General features: G+C 35.6%; 1 protein-coding gene and 3 long non-coding RNA genes across 4 annotated transcripts; 1 reads left to right on the top strand and 3 right to left on the bottom strand.

Moving 5' to 3' along the window:
* Window positions 1-6278: 6278 nt before the first annotated feature.
* On the bottom strand, window positions 6279-7005 carry LOC113694604 (uncharacterized). Its single transcript, XR_003449430.2, has 3 exons — window positions 6843-7005; window positions 6644-6740; window positions 6279-6539 (listed from the first exon to the last, which is right to left on the bottom strand). It is a non-coding gene; the product is annotated as an uncharacterized lncRNA (long non-coding RNA).
* A 105-nt stretch (window positions 7006-7110) lies between these two features.
* Window positions 7111-9097, bottom strand: LOC113696467 (uncharacterized). The gene is made up of 2 exons (XM_027215876.1): window positions 7435-9097; window positions 7111-7325 (listed from the first exon to the last, which is right to left on the bottom strand). The coding sequence occupies exons 1-2, from the start codon at window positions 9095-9097 to the stop codon at window positions 7111-7113; spliced, it is 1878 nt and encodes a 625-aa protein (XP_027071677.1).
* Window positions 9098-9155: 58 nt separating this feature from the next.
* LOC140010062 (uncharacterized) lies at window positions 9156-9490 on the bottom strand. The gene is made up of 2 exons (XR_011817326.1): window positions 9395-9490; window positions 9156-9251 (listed from the first exon to the last, which is right to left on the bottom strand). It is a non-coding gene; the product is annotated as an uncharacterized lncRNA (long non-coding RNA).
* Window positions 9491-15897: 6407 nt separating this feature from the next.
* Window positions 15898-18529, top strand: LOC113736941 (uncharacterized). Its single transcript, XR_011817004.1, has 2 exons — window positions 15898-16793; window positions 17960-18529. It is a non-coding gene; the product is annotated as an uncharacterized lncRNA (long non-coding RNA).
* The last annotated feature ends 341 nt before the right edge of the window (window positions 18530-18870 follow it).

The following is an 18870-nucleotide window of genomic DNA, read 5'->3' on the forward strand; positions in this document are numbered from 1 at the left end:
TCGAAGTAAAGTAATTCAGTGAAAGGATACGGTCGGCTCTCAAGAGCCCATTTCCACGCTTACATTCTTGATCCACACTCATTGACCCTCCGTCAATGTTAAAAGTACCAAACCGTAGACCTCACTTCACTTCCATTCCTTCCACCCAACATACCCCAACCGGGCCCGCACTCCATTCAGTCATTTTGGTAATACTCGAGTTTACCGGAACCAAGGGTCTCATTACCACAAGGTTCCCCAGTACAGTCCCCGTGGCATGATAATTTTCACGACCAAGCCCTCGCCGGCTCGATCCAATTAACTACCATACGGGGTTGAGCTCATAAATGCAGTAAAGCCATTGGATACTCGTCCAACGACACCAAATCAGTTTCCATGAATGGAATGCAGTATCTCATATATCCAGTGCAGTCTTTCAGTAAAACAATTAATAGTCATGAATAAAATCACAAGGGGTGAGGGCGATCAAGTACACCCTCACCTCAATCATTCCCAATAACCAAGTAAGCCTTCAAGGCATCAAATACACATAGCACAAAGCCACATTATAACAAGTAGGTGAGTAGTATACTCACCAAGTGAGAAAATGATGTTTCATGCACCGTCGTTAAACGAACGTCGTGCACCACCGTTTCCTCCTAGAACAAGTGAACAATTACCATAAGACTCGATAACGAGTCACAAAGCCAAGCCAATTATAACCCAATAGGGTTTCATGCATGGAAATTCAAGTGGTAAATACGTAACCTTTACTCAAGTCGAGAATATAGTTTTCTAAATTTCGAGTAAAAATGCGGGCAGCATGCCCTTTGTGTTTACCAAATTCTCCAGCCATAAGGCTTCATTATTTTTCTTCAATCACAACCCAACAACACACATATAAGCATTTCATGTCAAGAGCCGTTCCATAGGTCACAATATCATAAAACAAGAAACCATACCGAGCCATAAACAACACCAATTCACAACCCCAATAGGGTTTTATAAACATATACTAGCATGAAAGCAAACCAGAAATTAAGAAAGGCTTTAATGTTGGCCTTGATAAGAAAACCGGTTTTGACGTCATAATGCGGTAATGGCACAACTCTCACTACAATTATCGGTTGGGGGTGTAAGACCCACCATTTCGAAGCTATGAAACAGGGTTACAACAATGTAGAAGGCCTCTCAGTCCAAATCCTAGCACAACTAGGTCAAAAGTGCCAAATACCAAACCAGAACCGAAATTGCAGGTTCCCAAATCACACAAAACTGTAATACGTCAATCTCAGCCTACACAGGTCCAAATGCCGAAATTCCAAAGGCATAAGTTAGCTAAGATATCCAGCTACATTTCATCAGAAGACACAAACTTAAAAATCCAAACCAAATCCAGTCAAAACAGGCAATTACTATCGCAGTTCCGCACATTCTGTTCACCAAAAACAGCAACAGTAAAAACGGCATAACTCTCTCTATACTACTCCAAATGCCCTGAAATTTTGTAGGCACTTCATACTCACCAATACCTACAACTTTCATGTTTTGAGTAAAGTCCAATTCGGCCTCTAGCTATGACCTCAAATTTCGGACAGAATAGGGGTTCATGAACCCTAACTTTGCACATTTCATTCAAATTCCAAAATTGGTTGCATTTAACAACAATTCACACCCACTAGAGTCAAAGCCCCTTATTGCAAACCATCAAAAACAACCACACCATCAAGATCATATGAAACCAGAAAATTCATCATAAAATGGAAAACTTCACCAAATCAAGCCAAACCAAGAAATAAATCATATATTCCAACACTCAAGCCACTTCTAAGCATAATATAACCATCATTAGGTGTAGTAGGGTGTTCAAGCATAACTTACCAAGAAACAAGAGATGTAGAGAGGTGTTGGACACTTAGCTCTTCAAACAAACTTCACTAAACAACTTACTATCACTAGAAGGAAGAATTTTATGGAGTAGAATCTATTCTAGGTGATTAGTTGTGGAAGATTGAGTGAAATGGAAGCTAAAAGTTGAAGAATTTCCTTCCTTCTTTGAGCTTGAGAGGTTCGGCCATCAAGAGTGAAAAATGGTGCATTTTTGTGATTTTTGAAGATATATAACCAAGTTGGGTCAAAGGTCAAAAATGTGAATAGTATTTCTTAAGGTCAAACCAATACATATGTGACACTTGTCACCTCATTAAATGCATTCTTATCATTCTTTTCTCTCTCACATCAATCACTTCACACATACTACTTATCTCTTAACACCCGATAAATTTTCCACAGTATCCGAAACTTAACCGTATTGGCCGAATTTTCCCGAACTTTTCGCACTAGTGGGTCCCACGTCCAATATCTAGTCTTAATTTTCTAAAAACTCTCCAATACTAGAAAAATCATCTAAAAAACTATAACTGCTCATGAAATCCACCAAGAAAATATTCCTAGGCCAGAAAATGCAGAAAACATGAAATTTAAGGGGGGAAAAACCCTAGGAAAATATTAGGGCAAAACGGGTGCTCACAATCTTTGATCACAAAGAATGAAAAGGAAATTAGATATGTAAAAAAGTTAATAGATTTGGGGTCAAAAAATTTTTATTTTTCTTGGACAATGATTCAAACTTTTTTGTTTAGAAGCACATTGTCGATATTTGTACCTCACAACATGATAATAAATAAAATATTACTAAAACTTGATGACTGTATTGTTTCGGTTATATCAGAACCACGTGGATATATTGTATTATACATAAGATACTTGCTCTTTAGTGAGAAAGTTATATATATATATATATATATATATATATATATATATATATATATATATATATATATATAATATATCCAATAAGAATAAGAAAATATGCTTTTAGACAATTAGCAATATCAATCCAAATAGAGATTATTATTTTTTAATCCTTTATTGAGATTATTGGTTATACTAAAGAGAGTGCATTTTTCTATGTTTAAGTTTCACTATTGTTAAGGCACATTAGAGTTTCAGGTAATTATTTTCTATTTTATTGTTGAAAAATTATGGTACCAAGTTTGTATTTTCAACAATAATGGAATGACAAAAATATGATCGTAATCAATTTTTGGATGGAGTTAATTATCCTAACATTTGATCAGCCTTCATGAGAGCAAAATATGTATTTTAAAGGTTCATGGTAGTAAAGTGTGACTACTCCCAGAGTTTTGGGTAACAAAATGTGATTAGCCCTGAAAAAACTTTGACAATTCTGCCATCTATTTTCTAACTGAATAGAGGTTTTGTAACAAATTATCAAATTCATCAACAAACTTATCAAATACTCACAAAATTTTGCCATCAATTTTTTTAAGTGAATGGAGGTTTTACTATCACAATATCAAATTCACTTTCCTATAGGCATAAGTGGTCACCATCAACCAACTACCTAACTGCCAACGGGACCAAATCCCCATCAAAGCCAAAAATCTTTGCACCAAAACATTAATCTCCATTCACCAACCTTCACATATAGTTAACTTATATATATATATATATATAATTCTCCAACTCTTCTCCACATCCTTCTCACCCCCAACAATTAGATACAAGATTCAAACCTTGAACTTGATAGTGGAGAAAAACTCTAAGAGCCATTAATATTTTAATATTTTATGCATTAATAGTGTATTCTTTCTTTCTTTTTTTTTTACACCAACTTTAAGATATTCTTTTTTACCTATACTAGTGTTAAAAAAATATCTATATTGTTAGTGTGAGAAAACTTAATCCTTAAAGAGAATCGTGAACACATTAGAGCCTATAAAACTCGCATTTCAATCTCTATGGCAAGCTGTGGTATGGAAAGTTTGTCTATGATTAAGGAACATTAGAAGATGAGATCACTTAAGGATGTTGGGTAGCATTTGCATAAATGTCAGATTGTCCGGGTTAAACGTGCGTGTAATATAATAGGGCTGGTCATGAGCTTGGCCAATAAGCAAATTTGTTTTTGATCATCAAATTTGGTGGAGCAACCCTCCTGCAAATGTATTGTCGGTATTTAGGGAAAAATGTTTGATTGCTGCAGAGTAAATTTTTGCAGCCATTGCTAATAACGACCAAAAAAACTCTCAATTTTTAGACAAGATTAATTGAATATATCTCCTTTATTTACCTAGAGAGTGGAACTTACCTTGTGGATCAAGCTTGCATTTACTAAGACTTTTGAGTTGTGATAGGCCAAACTTCTTCAAAGCTACCATTGTTAAGTAGGCTTGGACTTCAAAATCTTTACTTAAAGAAGTCAGTTGACAATCTTTCCTACTTCCCATTAATTTTACCACCAAAAACACTGTATAGAGGTATGATAAGAACATCAAAATTCAATAGAAATCATGTTGTGGAAGGTTGGAAGCATATAATTAAGACTCCTGTACTATAAAATAGAATCAGGGGGACAATAAAAGGTCTCTTGCAAGACCCTTGATTGTCTCGTACAGATCTCAGAAGTGCTTGACAAAAGTTACACGGCAGATACTTCGTATGTTAATTCTGGTAGTTTTTTGGTCAAGTGCATTGTATCATGAAAAGCTAATTATAAATTTTACAAAGTTCATTGGGTATGTGTAATTTTTGTTTTTATCTATTTCCTCCAAAAAGGCTATATGCAGTCCATGTCACATTTTTTGTCAACTTTAGGTATACATCATTCCAAGAAAGTAATCACTTGTGAAAGAAAGCCAGATAGTAAATTTTAATTTGCTAAATTCAAGAAAAAAAAAAGGGAGAACATTGTGGGATTCAATAGAACCTCATTCGTGAAAGTTTTGAGCAATGTTTGGAGTACTTTACCCTAATCGACTGTATATAACTCATCTAAATTGGACACAGTGCTACATCCAACTACAATATCAAATTCATGCCTTGTCATTTCTGGACATTGTATCCAGATATTGGTGAAAGAAAAAAGACAATTGTTTTGCCCTTCGTTTTCATATCTCAATTTGAAGCCATAAACAGTGGCAGGCTTCTTCAGCTTCTTTATGGGATAACATGTTTTGCCTGATGATCATTAGGTAGGACATCGGATCAAGGAAATGACAGCTGAAGAAAAATGCAGCTACATAAACCTTTGCCTCCTTGTTTATCACCGACCGACACAAGTGTCTGTACTTTTATCAGCTATAAAGTTTTCTGGGCATGAATGAATCCCAACATTAATCCCCCCAAGTCCCAAAATACAGCTATACGCTTTATTGATGACATTGATTTCACAACCTCCTACAGCTACTGAATCAATCATTCTTCTCATATTCTGGTGTGTGTGTGTGTGTGTATATATCCAATAATACAAAAGTAGATAGTTTCCCTATCTTTCCCTTTCTAGAAGGAAAGTTACTATGTTTAGCTAGTATCTTTTGTGTATGATTGGTTTATGAGTTCGCACGTTGACGAGTTGCAACACAATACACAAATTCAATTCCAAAAAAAAAAAAGAAAGGAAAAGACTTAAGGTCTGTTTGATAACATAAAAAAGTGTTGAATCTGAATTTTTTCAGACATTCAGATATTTTGAGTGTTTGATAAATGAAAATCCATTTGCTGAACTTGTTAAGTAGTGCTGAACTTGTGTGTATTTTTTTCAGCACAAAAATCCTAACTGAATGCTTAATTCTGATAAGAATCAATAGAATTACTTCAATTACCTTATCTTATCTACCAAATCTACCATTGTTTGTTAATTATGATCAAAATTCTTACCTAATTAAACAATCTAATATTCTCTATCTAATGATTTTCTATTTCTTTTTTCTCCCTTTTGAATGATTTTCACATCTTCTCCATACTCCTCATATAATATATTTCATCTTTTATATTAATTTGATTTAAAAATAAATATTGTCATTTTTATACCTAACATTTTTAGCTAATTAAATCATAGGTTCTAATTCTTTTTTGGATGAAAAGATATAAGGGCAAATTTGTCAAATTTAACTTATTAAGCATTCAGTTATAAATGATTATCAAACAATATAAATAGGTTTAACATTAAAATTCAGATATTCATATATTTCTTTTCAGTGCTTAAAATTCAGCAAATTAATTGTTTCAATATTCAGATTTCAGAATTCAGACTTCAAAATTCAGATTCAGTTTTATCACAATGTTTTCAAACCCGGACCGTCAATCGAACCGGTGAGGTGAAAGGGTCGAGGTTCAACCGGTCGGACCGGTTCAACCGGGGTTCAATAAATAAATAAATAAATAAATATATATATATATATATAGACACACACACCTATGCATAGAATAAGATATAAATGCTGAACCACAATAAATATAAGAGCAATATCCAACAATTAACACACAATTAACATAGTTATGAAACTTACATGTCCAATTGTCTAAATATTAAAATTAACAAAAAAAAAATACAAGTCTAGAAAACAATCAAAAGGTCCAAACGAGTCCAATTTCTGAAGCTTCTATAATCTTGTTCATAATTCTGGGACAACAAAGCTTCAAAAAAAGCCATCTTGACAAGTCATCATCATCATCCAAGACCATTATATGAATCACTGACAAGTGATAAAAGTATAAAATCATATTAGTTTCATCACACCAACTGATACAAATCTTAAAAATAAAAATAAAAGAGTACAAATAATTCTATACCAATTACCATTTGAACATTTAATGCCAATCATCATCTTCATCATTAAAAAAGTTTCGACGCTGAAATGTTTCTAAATCAACATCTTCTGCTTCCTCTTCATTATCTAAAAAATCAACATATTTAATTATATACATATTCAACAATTGAATATCATATCATACTAGCTTTATTTTTGCATCAAACTAATGATTTATGTCAAACTAACCTTCAAGTTGTTCAGAATTTGAACATTGACCATGAATTGGAAGTTCTTCAAGCTCTTCCTCTAACTCCTCATAATCAAGCTCCCCTTCTTGTTCTTCTTCAACCACCCAAAATTCTGTTTTATCAATTGACTCATAATCAACGGGATCATACGATCTCTTTTGCTGATTATGCCTACAACATATATATATACACACAACATATACACTTAGTTAGTACTAAAATATTTTCTTAAAAAGAATGAAATGTTATTTATAAAAATAAACCATTTACATATACCTATACTGCAAACGCAAATTGTAATGCACATATACAAGATCATTGAGCCTTTGATGCTCCAACCTATTCCTTTTCTTAGTATGAATACGTTCAAAAACACTCCAATTACGCTCACATCCTGAAGAAGAAGCTGTTTGACTCAAAACCCGAATTGCAAGTTTTTGTAAGTTGGGAGCATCACAACCAAAGAGCTTCCACCAATTCTCTGTCATATTCAAAATTTAAATATAAACAAAATATTTATAAATTAGATATATATATATATATATATATATATATTAGACAGATTCAAATGCTAGAAAAATATAAATTACCTGGTCTATCTTTCTTGCTAGTAAGAATAGCAAGTTTTCTGCCAAAACTTCCCTCCCGCTCTCGATACATTCCAATTTCTCTTGTTAAATTTTCCACACTACACCAATCCACCTTTGATTCTATGTAATCCAACAAACCATTTGTAATTTCTGGATGTGTAGAGAATGTGGCAGTGTCATATTGAAAAGCGGGATTTAAAAAATATGCCGTAGCATGCAAATTTTTCCTCAACATCCTATCCCATCGGTCATTGATGATATCAATGTAAGGCTTATATAGTCTTTCACTACTCCTGAACAACTTCTTGATTCCAGTAATTGCTCTAAACATACCTTCATACACATACCCCAAAGAAGGCCTTTCATCAGTGTCACAAACTCTCAACAACCGAATAATAGGACCCATTATTCTCACCGTAATCAAACAATTATTCCAAAATCTATCATCCAAAACAATTTGTTTGACCTCTTTTCCTTTGTTCATTTTCAAGAACTTTTTGTAATCTCCGCTAGTGACTAAAGCTTGTAAGCTGTCTTTGTGATCATGTAAGCTCTTTAGTGCAATAAAAGTGGTGGCAAATCGAGTCTCCCCCGGACGAATAATCTCCCTCCACCCATTAGTTTTTCTCAGCCAATTTAGAACATATTTATGATTATACACAAAAACAATTACTGTAGCAGCAAGAGCCACTAGAGATTTAACAGTACCCATTTCACCAATATCCTTCAAAATCAAATTGATACAATGGGCAGCACATGGAGACCAGCAAATAGTTGGATATCTTTCATTTAATAAAGTTCCAGCAGCCTTATAATTGCTAGCATTATCAGTGACTAAATGCACCACATTTTTTGAACCAACCATTTCAACAATTTCAACAAATAGATTGCACAAATTTTCTGCATTTGTCACAATGTCCGATGCATCTATAGACTTGATAAAAGATATACCCTTAGGACAATAAACCAGAAAATTAATCAATGGTCTTTGTCTACTATCTTTCCATCCATCACCCATTATAGTGCATCCAGTTTCAGCCCAAGTATTTCGAAATGAATCAACAACTAACTGCACATCTTTCTTAGCATCTCGCAACAAAGTGACTCGCAAAGAATGATAAGATGGAGCTTTATAACCATGACCCATTGATGCAATTTGATCGATAGCTTTTTGAAAAAATGGAGAATTAACAGCATTAATGGGAATACATGCATCATAGAACCAAAGAGCAATGGCCATATCAGTATTTTGCCATTTATCCTTACTTTGCAAACAAGCTTTGATAGTAGGTTGAGCACTATCACGTCCACCCTTAAAGAAAGCATGAATACCTGTAGGGGCAGTGGTTTTTCTCTTTCCTTTACCTAATGATGTACCAGCCTCATTCATTGAAATTTCCCTTATTCGAGGAGGTGGAACCTCTTGCACTTCATCACCGACAAATTCGTGCACTGGTTGACCAAAAGGACTTTCAACCCCAAAATCTCCTCTTTTTTCTTTAGATTTTTTATCATTCTCTTGCAAACATGTTAATATTGCAAGCCTCACTGCTGGATCAACATTTGGACATGAAGTAACACTGCCCGTTACTCCTGCCAAGTGTTGCTTCATTCGGTGGATGCCACCCCCATGAAACACTTTAAAACAATAAGTGCATGTCATGGTTTTTCTTCCTTGTGCATTTCTGCCCTCAGAAACATATCCCCATGCTATATCTGTCTTTTGCCTATGACCTTGGGGCTGACTTGCAGATCCCTCACTATTGAATGGTCCCCCCGGTGAACATTGTGAGTTACTACCGCTACCAGCCTCCATCCTAAAATGAGATATTTAAAAATAACTAGTCTTAACAAATAATTAATATACACAAACTGAAACAAATTATTAAAGCTATTCGTATTTGGGAACTGAAACTGTCACCAAAAGATCTAAAGGGGTTAATGGAGACAATGAAACAACCGTTTAGCACGAGTGAAGTTAATTCCCTAAGCCTTGTGCATTTCTTGAGGGTGTTAAGTATCTTCACGATAACTGGGTTTTGCACAGAGATTTAAAGACATCAAATATACTTTTAAAAAATAGCACAAAGATTTAAAGACATCAAATATACTTTTAAATAATAGAACAGAGATTTAAAGACATCAAATATACTTTTAAATAATAGCACATTGGGTGTTCCCAGATCCCAAGTATGCAAAATGTATATCAAATGAAGCTATTTAACTGGAAGTGGAATGAAAGTCTTTGCCCTTTAAACACTACATATATATGGTATATCACATGTTTGAGAAGCAAAACGTGAGATCAACACATTTAAGCAAATTGCTAAAACTTGAAGGATAATGTGTGTAATGTTCAATTGGTGCCCTTCCATCCTTTAGCTCACTGACAAGATCCAAATCACAATTAATCACAAACAAGTATATAAGAACTCTTGCCGGGGTTACAGTCAGCTAATAGATTGATCAGCAGATTCATGATACTGAATTCTTATAAATGAAAGCAATCAAAGTACAAGGGAATTTGCAGCAATTTAGGCAAGCGGAATTGATATTTCCAAAGGATTGACAATTCTATAAACTCAAACACGTGAACAGGAAAATAAGCAGCAGCTACAATCAACCCAGTCTGAGTAAACGGATAAACTGACCAGCAAAACACGACACTAAAGAGAATCAATCACAATCAGAGTATATCTACTCACATATGGAACAATATCTAGACAGAGAACATGTTGAAATTAGAAACGAAATGAGGTAGCAATTCAAATTATGAAGATTTGGGACCTGAATGCAGAAGGGTTGATGTCCACCGGCGCTGCACCACCTCAATCACCCTGCTCAGCTGCACCTTCAGCCCACAGTCGACAACGAGCACCGCCAACCAGTGGTCATCTACGCCGTTTCCCCAAAAGTGATCCACACCACACTTTGGAGAAGGGGAAAAGGAACTAGCGAAGGAAGACCGAAGGCCGAAGGGGCGAATCGGCGAGGACCGAAGCGGCGAAGCGGCGAGGTGAAGTCACTGAAGTGCGAAGAGGAAGAGTGGAAGACTGGAGCCGTGGAGCGAACTAGCGAAGGAAGACCGAAGGCCGAAGCAGCGAGGACCGAAGGGGCGAAGCGGCGAGGACTGAAGCGGCGAAGCGGCGAGGTGAAGTCACTGAAGTGTGAAGAGGAACTGAGGAAGAGTGGAAGACTGGAGCCGTGGAGCGAACTAGCGAAGAAATCAGAAATGAAGAATGAAGATTAGGGATCGGTCAAAATTGAAGTTTTTGTCAATTTTGACTCAAAAATTGGAAACCGCGGTTCACGGTCTGACCCGGTTTTGAAGATTTGACCGGTTTTTTCTGGTTTTGACCGGTTTCTTATAAAAGTCAACATAAGCTATAGACCGGACCGGACTCATGGCCGGGTCGCGGTCGAACCGGTCGACCCGGCCGGTCCGGTCCGGGTTTGAAAACATTGGTTTTATCAAACAGAACCTTAAACCAAACTTTGCCAGTTTGCACCTGTGATATTCAGCATCAGTGTTTTAAACGTACGTTGCATAATGCATATAGCGTTTTGTGTGTGTTCTTGGGAAAAGCCTGAGTAATAGGGCGTAAATCCCACGAATTTTGGTCTTGTAAATATTCAAAATAAATGAAAAATAGAAAAATATTATAAAAATTACAAAAATATTTGAAGAATACTAATAGAAAAACAAATTTGGATAAATTAAGAAGTATAGAATTTTTTTTTTTTTAACATTACCTTACCTGGAAATCGCAATTCTTTTAGAATCCGACAAAAATTTGATTATTGATTGAAAAATGACAGTTCCTTTCTCTTGTTGGTGGGTAGGATAACGTTTCTGTTCTCTTTTCCATGACTAAAGCCTCTACGCCACCACCATCCAATTGACTCGCATGGCAACTCTAATAACAATAAATTAACATAGACAGAACAATAGTTGTTGAATCAACTGCTACCCATTGGAATCCCCGCAAGCATGCTAGGCAATCACTTATCATACCTAGTTGTTGAATGGCCTAAATCTAAACCATCTTTTTCTTTTATAAGGTGAGAGAATACTAACATGGTTTCAGATGCGATCTTTCTTCAGACTGGACTAAGGGCATCGTTTTTCTATTCATTCCTTAACAGTGTTTCCAAGTGCAACAGCTTAAGATAACCAAGTCTGCCAAGTTAAGACTGAGACCCTGTGGCTACCTCGTATTTAGCTACTTTAGACTGAAAACTACGTTGACAAGAATTTGGCATGAAACAATATATACCAAAAGCACAGAATAAGGGGAAAAATAAAAAGAAGCGTTGCTACTCGTTTGCTTTCTCCAATACTAAGGATTTTTTTTTTGGATTAATAATATTTTACATCCCCAAACACTTAATTAATGGCATGATGTCCTCTTAAATTTCAATAGTACTACTTATGCTACTTTTAACTTGTAATCTTCCACAATATAGAAGCAGACTTAATATTTTTTAATAGATTCTAAGGGAATATATGTTAATTACTGTAAATTTATGTAAAAATTTCAGAATTTCTTCAATATGGTTACTCAATCTTGTGACTTATACTATCGTTATGTGATTCAACGTTACAATCACTCCAAAAGTTCAATTGAATATGGAACTGTGGATAGAATGAGAGATAAGTAACTTTCAAAGTGGTTTTCTATAATTAAGTCTTAACTGTTAGCGTGAATTTTGCTTTGGCCCTCCAAAGCAAACTATAGGGTCAATTCAACCCCTTAAAGTGTAGAAGTCCTAATTAAACCCTCTAAACTGAAAGTTTTATTTTCAAGTAAGCCCTTCCATCAATTCATGTTTGGTCAATAATATTTGACCAACCTTTATTAGTGGATTGAAACCCTACCAATTACTTGGGGACTTTAAAACAATTAACTTCCTATCTAAATAAACTAAAAGGGATACAAAATTGCTATTCTCATCCAAAGTGTTTTTGCTGCAATTTTTAAGTCTTTGAAATAGATGGAAAATTAATGGTTTCAAAGTCCTTAAAATAATTGGTAGGATTTGAATTTAGCACTAAAGTTTGGTCAAATGGTATTGACCAAACTGTGAATTCTTGGAAGGGCTTATTTAGAATGAATTTTCTAGTTAGAGGGCTTAATTGGAACTTCTTCTTTTTCAGGGGTTGAATTGATATTTTGATCTACTCTAGAGAACCAAATTAAAATTTACCCTAATTATTATGGATTATTTGCATAAACCTTCCCTAACGTTTTTGACGATGTCAATTACCACCCTAATGTTATGAAGCATTGGCCTCCCCTGGCTTTGTAAAAGAGTTATAATAGCCTTTGCAAAATGCTTAAACTTTCTCATGGGAATGGAGTACGAAATAAAATTTTCACTTTCTACTGTTCCTCCTCGCAAATTTAGAAGTTCAATCCAACCAAATTACCAAATTAAACGTGATTGTTTCTAATCAATTACCTACTGGATAATGTCCTTTTCGTTTAGCTGATGATATGAAGCGTTAACTGGGCAAGTCTTAGTTAACCCTTTGTTTTTACACAACTTTACTCATTTTTCTACCCCAAAACAAAAAAACGTGATTTGGAAAATAGGTGCCTAGGAAAGTCTCAGCAATGGCAAAAGGGAGAGAAAGGTTGGGATGTGGGTAAGCAAACAAGAGTGAGAACGAGGAGAAATCAACTATGTTGTTTATAGAGGGAAATTAAGTGGAATTGTTTCATGATGATTTTAAAAATTTTCTCATAGTACTTTCTACAAAGCATTAACTTTCTTTTTTATTTGTTTGAGATATTATAAGGGGCAGATTAGTTAATTCATCTCTCTTTTTTTAAAAAAAAAACTGATAGCAATGGATGTTGTAAAGAAACTTCTTCAAGGGCAGGGAGTCGACTGAAAAATTGTTAAAAACATCGATCAGGGAGGTTTCTTTTATCATCTTTTTTCTAATACCAAATTAGCAAGGTAAACAGAATTCTTAAGCTCCGATATATAGAAGAGCAAGTCATCAGTCGATGGTGACTTTGGCAAATTGGTTTGAATCTCCTTAGGTAAATTTTTCATATACACCTATGTCTTTGTCCACCATAATATGACATATCAACCAATGTGAGACCAATCAATGAAGTAGGGCTCCTGAAACAATTGGACACGTTCCGATTATTCGTTCTTTTTCAGGAGTTCAGTTTTTTGAAAATATTGTGTTGGCATTGATAATTGATCGTTTCTTTCCTAAATGCAAAGAATTATAGCATTTGCATTCCAAAATTATTCTTTGAACTCTACTTTCCTTCGTTAATAAATTGTTTTTATTAGAGTATCATGAACTATTTTTAAAGTGTAAATATCACTTGTTAAAAAATATATATCTTGAGACATGCAAAAAAGAGAAAGTAAAAACACTGCCTCATTCTTGGGATTTCAACCAAATAATTATGAGATTTTTTTTTGAATTTGACTCTCAAGTATTTTTCTTTTCTTATTTGCCTTTCAAGATTTAGATTTTTATAGAATATAAGAATTATGTTATCTTTCCTTTTATAATAGATGCAAAAAATTTCATTGGACCACTAGACTGAACATTAGCCAGCAATATATAAATGAAAGAACAAAAAAAAAAAAAATAGAAACATCAGCCAGCAAAAAGTTTTTACAGTATTTGTTACAACATTCATCCACTCTTCCTTGCTAAAAAGACTTGCTCCCCCTTTTCAATGGGCGCAACACTCAATAGCTTCACTTGCGTTTTACCAAAAAAGGTTGCAACAATTCTCGCCGCAACTAAACATGCCTGCCCAAGCCAGAAAACCAGACGCCAGCCTTATGTTAAAAAGCTGACAGGGGATTGTCATCTTTCGTAAGTTTAATCTCTTGCGACAAATTATGATGGAAACTTTACCGTTTTAAATTTTGTAAAGTGAAGATTCTCCGGTGAAAGCAACTTGGTGACGCAAATATCAGCTCGGGTAAACTTGGTGACTCACAAATGAAACAGTCCTCAAATAAAGCTTCAAAAGTGGCTGTTTCTTCATTCATAAGTCGAATACGAAAGTGTCTCCAAGCTGTCCAAACTCCAAACCATACAACCTATTCATGCGGATGCCATCCTTTTCGTAAATGCCAAACGGGATGAAGTCAATTTTCGTGGGAAGTGAACTGGATTTAGTACTAGCTGCTGACGCTAGTCGAAAAGATTCTTGTTTGATACAGCAGGGTGGACGAACCTAATAAAGGAAAACGGTGCCAACTTTTCAAGGGATGATATGCGCAATGATCTCATCTTGATGTGTAGCTACGTGTAATAAATATATCTTGTTGCTTTCAGCCTTTTCTGATGGGCATGTTGATGCCCATCCCAACTTACATCACTATCCATAGAAATTCTTTCTAGCATCTACGATGGAGTATTATAATTTCTTTGTGTACAGAGGTGGGGTTGGCCAAAGATCATCTTGGGGAGTGACTAGACTAATACGTCACTGTTTAGGGTTGCTTTCAAAGAAACCTGCATTCTCGGGCTACTTCAAAACTTAAATACTTGTTAATCTTTTTAACCAACCATGTATGATCCTATTCCTCACGTAGCTAACTTGTTTTCTAGGGTGTGGAGTCCATGATCAGCACGCATTTCAGTTGGTGATTCGAAAGAATTTGAATAAAATATGTCTAATAAATTAGTTAGGGCTGTGAATCCAGCCTTATAAACTGGCTTTGGCAAGTACTCCAAGCTTAGCTTTGGAGAAAAAAAAAAAAGAGAAACATTTTCCAGCTTTCAGGCTTGCAAACTTCACTCTCAAAGACAACAGAAGTTCAAGTTCAGTCCAAACTCACAGTTAACTCCTAGTTTTATATATAAGATGGAGTATATAATTATATATAAATTAGGGCAAATTCCACTTTACCCCTTGTGGTTTAACGTTTTTTTACATAACCTTCCTATGGTTTCAAAAACTATACATAACTCCCTTATGGTTTGGATTAAAGTGTCAAAGTGACGGGAATGACCATTCGTAACGGAGTCACCTAAAATGTCAAAAATACACTTATGTAAAGTTGAAAATTATTTATTAACCAAGGGGGGTTATGTGTATATTTTGAAAATCATAAGGGGGTTATATGATAAAGTATTAAACCATAAGGGGGTTATATAGTAAAATATAAAAATCATACGGGGTTAATGTGTCATGTATTTATAAGGGTAATTTCGACATTTTTAGAAGTTCCGTTACGAGTGACTATTTCCGTTACTTTGACACTTTAATTCAAATCATGATGGGGTTATGTATAATTTTTGAAATCATATGGGGGTTATATAAAAAAAATACTAAATCACAGGGGGTAAAATATAATTTGCCCTATAAATTATAAACTATATACATGATATAGTCGTTATATATTATTATTTAATCAGGTTTTAATGGGATAGAGTCTAATGAAAGTCAAACTCAACACACACAATTTAATCCAACCTTATATTTAGGTCCAAACTCAACCAATTCCAGCAATATACAGGGCTCAGTCTTAAAATTTTCAGACAAATCGGGCCATCCCGATTGACAGCCTTGAAGTTCATTTTTTCTCTTTTTTTCAGTTTTGAGAGCATTAAAGTATGAATACTTTTGACTTTATTCTTACTTGGGGTTAGAGCTGTTAAGCAAAACAAGCAGCTCGAAAGCTCGTTAGAGCTCGGCTCGATAAGGCGCGAGCTCGGCTCGTTAATTTCAATTAACGAGCCGAGCTCGAGCTCGAAAAATACTCGTTTAGTAATCGAGCCAAGTAGGCTCGAACTCGCTTCTTTATCGAGTAGCTCGGTTGAGCTCGACAAAGAAGGGTATTTTTGTCATTTTAATAGTCAACAAGTAGAAATTTGGACTAGGGTTGATAACTTTATATTGCATCGTTTCATTCTTCATTTCCGCCTCTCCCTCTCTGCCGCACCCCGCAGCTACTTGTTTTGCTAGCAACCCACAGGCCACAGCCAGCTAGCAACCCACAACAGCACCCACAACCCCGCAGCCCCACAGCCCCGCAACACCGCAACCCAGCAACCCCGCAGCCCCACAGCCCCGCAACACCGCAACCCAGCAACCCCGCAGCCAGCAACCTCGCAACCCCGCAGCCTCGCAACCACAGCCCCGCAACTCGCAGCCGCACCCACAGCCCCGCCGTACTCCACAGCAAGCCGCAGTCCACAGCCGCAGTCCACAGCCGCAACCCACAGCAACGTCTGCCTCCACCGCCGCCCACAGACTCAACCCACAGGCCACAGCCTCTGTTTCTGCCATTAACAACCGGTCCACCGCCGGGGCCAAAACCAGTCCAATTTGACTGGTTTCTCTAATCCTTCGTGATTTCTGGTAAGTCTTGTCTCTTTTCGTAGGTAAATTATACTAAATGACAAGAGTTCAGAACCTGCGATGTTTCGGCCCCCAAATCTGGTTTTAGGTTTCATTGCTGCTTACGGTTCAAAAACTTAACATGTGATGTGAGAAGGACTTAAATGTCTGGTGACCGTCTTCTACTTGCAAGGCTTTTAAGGATTTTGCATAATTTCTGTAATTTCTGTAATTTGCATAATCAATAATGACCCGTAATTTCTGTTCTGTAGTAGTTAATTTTTTAATTTTGTAATGTTTTTACATTCCAAAATGGATAGCTTATGCAATTTCAGAAAGAAGTCTGTTGTCTTGGAAATCCAATTTAAGTTTGATACGTATAGACGTTATATTACACTTCAATTTTCTCTTTTTAATGTTTTTGACTGTATTAATTATGAAGAATCCAAAAATTTTGCCATTCAAATGCCAAGTTGGGTAGCATCATGTTATATGGGACTGTTATGTTAGTGCTTCAAAGCTAAAGCTGCCAAATTTGGTTTCCAATTAAGAGTTTTCATCTTAGAGTTTAACCTCAACTCTGCAAAGCCTCTCCAAAGGGTGGTTCATTTTTTACTCACAAAGCCTTACGGGCTTAATTTGGACAGCATACTTCTCTTTTTTTTTTTTTTGCCCTTTCTTTAGTTTCTTTAGTTGTTTGCTACCCACTAAATCAATTAACTAATAATTTATTAGCGACTAAATTAGTTACTCTTAAGCTACAACTAATAAATTTATACATTCAACTTTCTATATTATAATTGACACTAAATATGTAAAGAATGTAACCCCCTAAAGTATAAGTTCATCACACTTTAGTTCTTAATCTAGTAATTTATCCACTCATGAAGATGGCTTTTAAATATATCTTTTGCATTTTAAAATTGAGATTGGTTTCCCATGTGCCATTGAGAATTAGAAGAAACTAAGGATATATTATTGGCAAACTTTTTTTGCTAAAATTGTTTGTTATTCGTTGCATAAATGGTACTTCAGGTTTTATTGCTAATTTGGATTCATGCATTTGTAGAAATGGCGAAAAGGAAGCTGAAAATAGTTATTAAATATCATATGGACTTGACTGCATATATTCCTGCATATGTTCCTTATGGACTTGACTCAAGTATATTTTTCCTTTTAAATAATAGGTATGTACAGTCCTCCATTTCATTCACACCAAGGATCGTCAACAAGTCCTATTATGGAGGTTGGAAATGAAGCTGTAGAACAAGAACTTGAGGTGGAGTCTAATGCTGATGAGATGAGCGAAGAAGAGCTGGACTTAGATCACTTAGATCAGCCGAATGAAGGAACCACTCGATGTTTCCGAATCATCTACAATTGAAGAAATTGATCTTCCGGACATTTGAAGGCTGTTTTTTGGAATATGTGATGCTGTTTCTTGTGATTTGTAAAGCTGGACTTGTGAAGCTGTACTTTTTCTTGTGATTTCTGGAGGGGTTGTACTTTTTCTTGTGATTTCTGAAGTTGGACAATTTTTAAGCTATGTAGCAGTGTTTTTCATGGTTATTTGGCTGTAGTTTGTGCGTTTATTTGGCCGGCCATAACCTGTTATGGTATATTGGCTCTAATGAATGTTGTCTCGAATGGAATTAGACTGTAGTTTGTGTATTTGTTTTGTTTTATTCCTAAAGTTTGTGTTGTATGGATGTTATGGTCATATTTGTCTTGGATGAAATGTGGTTAGAGTTTGTGTATTGTTGAATGTGAATGCCATTGGTTGCCAATCCTAATATTTTTTGTTGATTTTGGATAGCCTAAATCTGGATATGCTGGAGTAGAACTTTGTAAACTGATTGTTCAATTGCGAAATCGAGCCTCAAAATCGAGCCTCGAGCTTCGAACTCGAGTCTAAAATCGAGCCTCGAACTCGAGCCTCGAGCTCGGATAGATATTTCAAGCTCGAGCTCGAGCTCGTCCGAGCCTGGCTCGTTTTTGATAAACAAGTCGAGCTCGAGCTCGAGCTCGAGTCACATTTTCATTTTTCGAGTCGAGTTCGAGTGCATATTATAGCTCGTCTGTGCTATCGAGCGAGCTC

The sequence above is a fragment of the Coffea arabica genome, chromosome 6e (genome assembly GCF_036785885.1).
Source record: "Coffea arabica cultivar ET-39 chromosome 6e, Coffea Arabica ET-39 HiFi, whole genome shotgun sequence".
NCBI lineage: Eukaryota > Viridiplantae > Streptophyta > Magnoliopsida > Gentianales > Rubiaceae > Coffea > Coffea arabica.